Here is an 8,200-nt window from a genome sequence, read left to right as displayed (position 1 = left end):
TTTTTAAATTTTCAAAGTGAGCAGTTGTTTCTCACAAGATTATAAGCACACAAGGGCTAATTAAGCCTTCAAATGCCCATTTCCTTCACTGCCTTGAAATCCAGACAAGCTGCTGTGTTAACGTTTCTTCAGGGAGATGGTTGAACTCTGTATCCTGAAGGCACTTATTACTGTCAGCCAGGTCAACAAAGTATGCAAGGAAAGAGGCAAAAGGAAAAGGGTGACATGCTCCTTCTTCTGGTGACATGTCACTGCACAGGTCCCTGTGCAATGTTGCCTGAATACCTCAGTCAACCTCCACGTGCTGGTTTGGCTGGGATAGAGTTAATTTTCTCTGCAGTAGGTTGTATGCAGCTATGTTTTGGGTTTGTGTGGAAACACTTGATAACAGGGATCTTTTTGTTTCTGCTGAGCAGTGCTTAGGCAGAGTTGAGGTCTTTTCTGCTTCCCATGACATCCACCCCACCAGTGAGTGGACTGGGGGTGCACAAGGAGCTGGGTGGGGATGCAGCTGGGACAGCTGCCCCCAGTTGACCCCAGGGATATATCCCACACCGTGTGATTTCATGCTTAGAATATCAGGCTGGGGAACAAAGGAGGAAGGGCGAGATGTTCAGAGTGATGGCACTTGTCTTCCCAAGTCACTGCTGTGCGTGACAGAGCTCTGCTCTCCTGGAGACGGCCGAACATCTGCCTGCTCATGGGAAGTGGCAAATGTATTCCTTGTTTTGCTTTGCTTGTGTGCAAAGCTTTTGCTTTACCTATTAAACTGTCTTTATCTGAACCCATGTGTTTTCCCTTCTGATTCTCTCTCCCATCCCACTGTGGAGGACTGAGAGAGCAGCTGTTGGTGCTCAGTTGTTGACTGTGGTTAAATCATGACACGCCATCATGAAAAGAAATGCAGTATGACAGGGATGGCCAGACGTGACTTCCTGTGTATATAAATACCAGAATCTAATTATGCTTTCAGTTAACAAGCAAAGGAACACTTGGGACATAACCTTAAAGCTCTTTTTTTCCTGGCCACTTATCTACATTTCCAAACACTGAACTGGGTTTGGCAAACTGAATATTGAGGGCTAATCTTGAGTTTCTGTCTCTTACTGATGCTTTCTTAATTTTGTGTTTCCCAGAGTAGGAGTTGGCCCTTAGTCTCATTTGTTTTTTGATGTTGCACTATAGCCTTTACAGAATCCTAAATTCAAACTTGTCATCTATTTTGAAGGCAGTTTGGGTCAATTCTTCACTTGATTTTGCTCTGGTAGCCCAAAAGCTAGGCGAATAGAGGGCCAACTAGGCATTTTTTCAGCTTTGTGGGCTTTGTGTGCTCCTTTCTGCCTTCAGGTGGCATTTCCTTCACAGGGATGGCAAATGAACAGTATGTCTGCTTGCCTCCCTGGTGACCCCAGCTTTTAGTAGTCCCTCACTCAGCACATGGGCTTTTTCCCATGCTTGCTTCCCATAGCTGTGAATTTAAAGGTTGGGATCTAGAGCATCTAAACCTTGTGGCTCTCTGGGAAGGCCTATCAAACTCATCCTTATTTACTAAATTGTGTTAGTAAAAGGGAGCAGTACAGATACTTTGAACTTGGAGACAAATTGCAGGAGACAGCTGTTCATATCTATGTAGATATTTTATGTGCTTTTTAACAAGGCAGCTGAATTCTCTACAAATAAACAAACCTCTTTTTTTAGCAGTGCTTTAACCCTTATCCTGCATGAGGAATTTATTTTAAAAGCTTGACTTTTTTTTTGCTTATATTGATTTTTTGTAACTCCCACTGCTAGAGCAACTCTTCACAAAATCTGGCAGACAACCATACCTTGACTAAAATTCCAAACAACCAGTTTTCCTGAAGAAGATTATGCTGAAAACTCCCCCCCACGCCCCCATTTTTTGTTTAAAAGTTATCTTGCAGAATACAAATCATCATCAATTTCCCAGGATTGCAATATTGAGTCTTTGACTTAGAGCATTTCTTTTGCCTGGAGGAAGAGGCAAAGTCTGGAGGTAAAGCTGCATTTGGCAACGCACTGGATCATGTTCCAGTTAGGTTTTTGAGTACTTTACAGAAGCCATTCAGTCTTCAATGAGTTCAGATATTCAGAAAGATATCTGTCAACCTTCAAGCACTTTTACAGAAACCGGTATGGCAGCAGAGAACATGCTAGAAATCCTTATCATTCTTAGTTCCATAGAACTCTGTGTGCTTAGTGAGAACACATAAAGGTTTCTTGTAACAGCAGTGTCAATTTTCTATACCAAGAGTTCAGCTCCAACTCCAGGTGAATCACAGGGCAAAAACGTTGATTTCCTCCATCAGCCTTCCTAGTGGCAATTTTTCTCTTTGGAAGGGTATTCTACAAGTACTGATTAATTTGAAGAACACCAATACTTTTAGGATTTAGCAACCCAGATCAGACTAGATGCTGATTAATCTAGTATAGAAACCTTAGGAGCCATGAATTTGTCTAGAGGGTATTTTTTAACTACTAGATATAAATAAAATTCTCTACTGACTTATCTAGGTTTGTTGAAACAAAGGAATTTATAACAGCCTCTTTACATATGTTATCTAAAAACATCAATTTTGATCAATTTGGGAAATGAAACAAACAAATACATCAAGACTAGCCCTAGATTATTTCTGTATGATGGAGTAAAATCGAATAAAAATTATTATCAGTATCATGCTTAACATTGCATGTAATCACTAGGTACAGCCTTGTGCAATGATATCCAGGCAACTTTCCAGCTCTGCTCTGGAAACATTATTATAAAGGCCATTCAGAGGATCAAAGAATAGGTTGGAAAAGGAGTATTTCTGAGTTGATGTGGGCTTGACAAATTCTCAGTATCCTGAACTAATACAACCACATTTATCTCATTGTCTGGCTACTAAAAATATGTCTCTGTCCAACCTGAGTATCATCTCTTCTGTTAATGGATGACCTATCCAGCAGTGAAGAGAGGTTTATGATCCTCGCATAGTTTGCACAGCAGAAAATCTGCTAGCAGAGTTTCCTGAGTAACACTGTTCATTTACGTAACATTCACCTCCTGTAAAGCGTGTCAGAGAGACAGGCAAGGAATGTGAAAGAAGCCTTGGTAGTGGTGCAGTGGTGTGATATTTGTGATATGTAGCTTTAATTTCCCCTATTTGACATGAAACCTGCAGTCACACTCACCAGTTTCCCAGGTCTAACACAATAAACAGGCACAAAGCTGTGAATAATGCACTAAACTGTTTGTAAAAATCAGGTTTTGGAACAAAAGCATATTTAAAGAAACAAGTTTGCTAGAAACTTAGGATATCCAAGTTTATTGTGTGTATTTCTAGGTTTTGGAAGGGTTTACAGTTTTAATTGGAAAACTCATGACAACTATTTGCACTGTAGGAGCCGGTGTTCTCCTAAACTCCTGTCACTGATCCCCAAGCAAAGGAAGGGTAGTGACAGACTGGGGTGGGTGCACATACCCTCTCAGGGGCTAAAAAGCCCAGAAAGTGGCAAAACCCCTGGGATAGAGCGTTGCACAATGTTAACATGTTCAGAAGCCTATCATTTTTGTATTTTAAACTTTAAAAATCTTCTGGGGTCAAAAATTTTGACAATATCTTTTTAATTAAAGAGGTAACATTTAACCTTTCATTCTTTCCCATTTTTTGTTCTCCCTGTAAAATCACATATTTTTGGTAGCTGAATTTAACCCCTCACCTATGAGGAGACATAGGGAGTTTTATTAAAAACACAGTAGGGCTGGTATCTAACACAGTATTTCTTTGTTGTGATCTTATGAGGTTTTGTGTGGCTGAAGGAAGGAGTTTCTAAATGAAGGGTCAAATTCAGGTACCAGTGAAATCAGGATATAATCCACACCTGTGGCAATGGGACCAAAATGTTCACTAAGTCCGTTCATTCTGTCAAGAGCAAGAGCATTCTTTATCTAAACTGCGTTTAGTTTCTAAAGAAGAATTTTAATGGCCCAGTGCCAGAAAGTCTCCAGTAAATGTGGAAATTTTGCCTGTATTTGCAGAAACCTGTGGTTTAGACCTATGCTAAGGCTTGGATGACACTTATTGTCCGAGATGAAGTCCTGAAACATTCAGAGACATTAGGTTGCTATTTTTTCTAATAATTTACATCTCTGGGGTTTTCTAATAATTTACATCTCAGTGAAATGCCAAGGGCCCAGGCGGACACTCTCAGGACCAGCACCTCTTAGCGACAAGTCACTTTGCCTTGGCTAGAAGGCATATGGGGGTGCAGGCTGATGCTGACAGACCTCCATTTGCTCTGCATGATTACGGCAATTTTACTCGCAATTATAAGTGCTGCTTTACCTGACCGTGAGGGAGCTCTCCGTGACACCGTTCCGGCCCGAGCAGCCCTCCCCGCTGCCGGTCCCATCGGCGCAGCGCTTTGGGGCGGGGCGGCCCCGCTCCCGTGCTGCCGGGGGAAGGAGGGGGCTGGCGTCAGGCGCTGGGCAGCCACTGGCACGGGAGCTCCCCCTCCCCTCGCCTCCCGCGGCCGGGGGGATAAAGGCACCTGGCCGGGCGCTCCGGGCCGCCGGAGGGGGAAAGGCAGGAGAGCGGAGGTGCGGGGGCCGGGCCGGGCCGGGCCCCACCGCGCAGCCCCTCCATGCGCCTCGCCGGCGGCGCCGGCTCCCGCGGGGCTGTGCCCTCAGCCGGGAATGGCAGCCGGTGGCGGGCGGCGGAGCCCGGCGGCGGCAGCAGCCCCAGTCCCGAGGCGTGGTCGGGGTCGCCGAACGGCAGCCTGAGCGGCTGGGATCCCTTCGGGCGGGACGAGGAGCTGGCGAAGCTGGAGATCGCGGTGCTGGCCGTCACCTTCGCGGTGGCCGTGGTGGGGAACGGCAGCGTGCTGCTGGCCCTGAGGCGCACGCCGCGCAAGGCGTCCCGCATGCACCTCTTCATCCGCCACCTCAGCCTGGCCGACCTGGTGGTGGCCTTCTTCCAGGTGCTGCCCCAGCTCTGCTGGGAAGTGACCCACCGCTTCCACGGCCCCGACGGGCTCTGCCGCGTCGTCAAGCACCTGCAGGTCTTCGGCATGTTCGCCTCGGCGTACATGCTGGTGGCCATGACCGCCGACCGCTACATCGCCGTCTGCCACCCGCTGAAGACGCTGCAGCAGCCCACCAAGCGCTCGTACGGGATGATCGCGGCGGCCTGGGCGCTCAGCCTGCTGCTCAGCACCCCGCAGTACTTCATCTTCTCCCTGAGCGAAGTGGAGCGCGGTTCGCAGGTCTACGACTGCTGGGCGCACTTCATCATGCCCTGGGGGCCCCGCGCCTACATCACTTGGATCACCGGCGGCATCTTCATCGCGCCCGTCCTCATCCTCATCATCTGCTACGGCTTCATCTGCTACCGCATCTGGCGCAACGTCCGGGGCAAGACGCGCCCGGGGGAGACGGCAGCGGCCGGTGGCGGGCGGCGGGCAGGTGATGATGGTGGCCCGCGACGGGGGCTGCTGCTCGCCCCTTGTGTCAGCAACGTCAAAACCATCTCCCGCGCCAAGATCCGCACCGTCAAGATGACCTTCGTCATCGTCTCGGTGTACGTCGTTTGCTGGGCGCCCTTCTTCACCATCCAGATGTGGTCCGTCTGGGACCAGCGCTTCCCCTGGGTCGGTAGGTGACGCCGCCGCATGTCGCCAGCGGCAGCCCCGCACGCGTTGGAGGCGCAGCCGGCTGTCCCGGGGCGCTGGGCAGCGCTGAGCCGAGCGTGGGGAAACGGGGCACGGAAGCGGAGAGCGGGACCGGGGCGCGCCCTCCCGGCTCCGCACGGGTCCCTCTCCCGCCGGGGAGTAGCGGCCGAACGCCCTGTGGGGGAGAAGAGACGGCCCGGGGCAGCCGCCGCCCTCGAGGCCGCCCCGCCGGCACCGCTCGTAGTCCCGGACCTGGCGGCCCCGGGAGCGGCGGCGGCCGCGGCGCTCGGCTCGGCCCGTCCCGAGAGCAGCCGGAGGAGCTGCTGGCGGCAGCCGCAAAAGGAGCGGATGGAAACTGGAGTATTTGCTGCCGTAATCTGAACCAGCAACATTTTCGTCCGTTTGAAGCTGAGGATAAGAAAACTTTAGAAATGTTTAGTATTGTTGAGAAGTGTGCACACACACATGTCGGAGCAGTTACATGAAGCGAGAACTTATTACGTCTTCTCTCTTGTAGCTGCTATTAAATAATAGGGTTCAGCTCACCCTGAACCCCTCCTCTCAGCAAAGCAGTGCTGGAGCACCTCTGAGTGCTCCGTTAGTCAAGTCACCGATTTTCGTGAATCAGTGGCAAGTTAGACTTTGGAGATATCTGTCCTGCTGTTAAATATGGCTGAAAAAAATTGGTGAGTTTAAAAGCTATTGCGTAGGTAATGACAGGCAACACAGTGACATATATATTCTGTTTGCTCATAATGAGAGAGCAGCAAATCAAAATGTTAGAAAGCATAATTTCTTGATTTTTTAAAAATATCCCCAGATGATCACTTACTGTAGTGAGAGTGTTGATTGCCTCTAATATGGGACTAAAGTCAAGCCTATAATGCAGATCTCTATAGAGAAATAAAGGCTTGCAGTAAACAGTTTTCTTTTTTACTTCAAAGGGAATTAAATCTAATTGAACAGACGGGCATTTGATAGGTGTGTTTGAAGAGATTACTTAAATCTGTGGAACTGCATAAAACAGTAATTATACTTTTTTGAATATTTTTACAAAGAAAAGTCACTAATAATTGATTAGACTAAATGCATATTTAGAGTATTTGATCTAACTATTAACTAGTTATTGAAGGTAGAACACCATAGTTTTTTCATGCCATAGTGCTAAGTTCCATTTTTCCCTTAAGTAAAATTTGTTCAACCTCTAAAATCCAGATTTAATGGACAATCCAGTAGTTAGTTGAGCATTCAATACTTTTCAGCATGCAAAATTCAGTCTTATTGAAAGCAGTGGAAATTTTACCATTGTCTCCCAGGGAAAAAACCTGTATTTAAAAAAAACCTTTAAGTATTTAAAGCAGGAGCTTATCAACACATGGATACACATCAGTGGAAATGTTACTAAATCATTATTTTGGATGGATTATCCCATAACTTATTCTGTCACAGCTTTTTGAAGTCTGTTCAGAGAAATCCTCATTGACTTCAATGGCAGCCTTACATAAATAAGACCTTTACTGATTATGTTCTCATTGTCTGTTTAAAATGCTGTAGCTCAACATATAGAACTCAAATATTCAGGAAAATAAATCCAATGGTTAATGAAGCAATTGACTGAATAGTGCAGATGTTTTTTGATGATTAAACAGCTTTCTCCCCCTTTTCCAGATTCTGAAAACACCGCAACTACTGTTACGGCTTTGCTGGCCAGCCTGAACAGTTGCTGTAACCCGTGGATCTACATGTTCTTCAGTGGGCACCTCCTCCAAGACTGCCTACAGAGCTTCCCTTGCTGCCAAAAAATAAAGCAAACGCTGAGTAAAGAAGATTCAAACAGCAATAGCAGGCGACAGACTTCTTTCACCAACAACAGAAGCCCAACCCACAGCCTAAACACGTGGAGAGAGATGCACCACTCCAAATCGACCAGCTTCATCCCCATCCCAACGTGAGACAGGCCTCAGGGCAGGCAGGACTTGCAGTCCTGTCACAGTGCTTGGGAAGGTTGTGGCATGGCACTTTATGCCAGTCCAGGGCACCATCACGGTACCAAGGAATGACTAAGATGGCCATGAGATAAAAAGTGCCCTCTTGCTTGATGAGCTATGCTGCAGTATGTAAATTATTTTCTGAAAGTTTTTTAGGATTTGGGCAACTGATCAGGAAGGTGTGGCAACAGTAAAGCAGTTATTTTTTTAAATAGAATTTATTTTAATTTTTGTCTGTACCTAAAATACTAAGTGCATTGTTGCTTGCTGTTTAAAACAGTCAAAACAATGGAGTTGTCATGTATTGGGCTAACTCCACTCTCCAGTGTTAATGCATAAAACTTCTCGTATTGTCTGATGAAGTCATGGGGAAAGAAGACAATATGAGCAAGATTAGAGTTTAGTCTTAAACAGTACCAGAAAGGAGTTGGGAAAAAGTTTTGGCTGTCCAGATAAGGAATGGGGTTAGACAGACTCTGAGTTGCTGGAATTCAATTGCTTGTGATGCTTCATCTTGTAAAGGTCTAGCTGTCCTCAGACAC

The 8,200-nt window shown here is 46.6% G+C and overlaps 1 protein-coding gene across 1 annotated transcript; it reads left to right on the top strand.

Annotated features, from left to right (window-relative positions):
* The first annotated feature begins 4,644 nt into the window (after positions 1 to 4,644).
* On the top strand, positions 4,645 to 7,936 carry AVPR1A (arginine vasopressin receptor 1A). The gene is made up of 2 exons (XM_050987402.1): positions 4,645 to 5,653; positions 7,339 to 7,936. Exons 1-2 carry the CDS (start codon positions 4,645 to 4,647, stop codon positions 7,620 to 7,622), a joined length of 1,293 nt encoding a protein of 430 aa, XP_050843359.1. The 3' UTR covers positions 7,623 to 7,936.
* The last annotated feature ends 264 nt before the right edge of the window (positions 7,937 to 8,200 follow it).

Source organism: Serinus canaria, chromosome 1A (genome assembly GCF_022539315.1).
Source record: "Serinus canaria isolate serCan28SL12 chromosome 1A, serCan2020, whole genome shotgun sequence".
NCBI lineage: Eukaryota > Metazoa > Chordata > Aves > Passeriformes > Fringillidae > Serinus > Serinus canaria.
This window is presented reverse-complemented; position numbering and strand designations above follow the sequence as displayed.

Coding starts and splice junctions, on each gene's coding strand:
- AVPR1A (XM_050987402.1), top strand. CDS start 4,645: ATGCGCCTCGCCGGCGGCGCCGGCTCCCGCGGGGCTGTGCCCTCAGCC. Junction 5,654..7,338: donor CCAGCGCTTCCCCTGGGTCG/GTAGGTGACGCC, acceptor CCCCTTTTCCAG/ATTCTGAAAACACCGCAACT.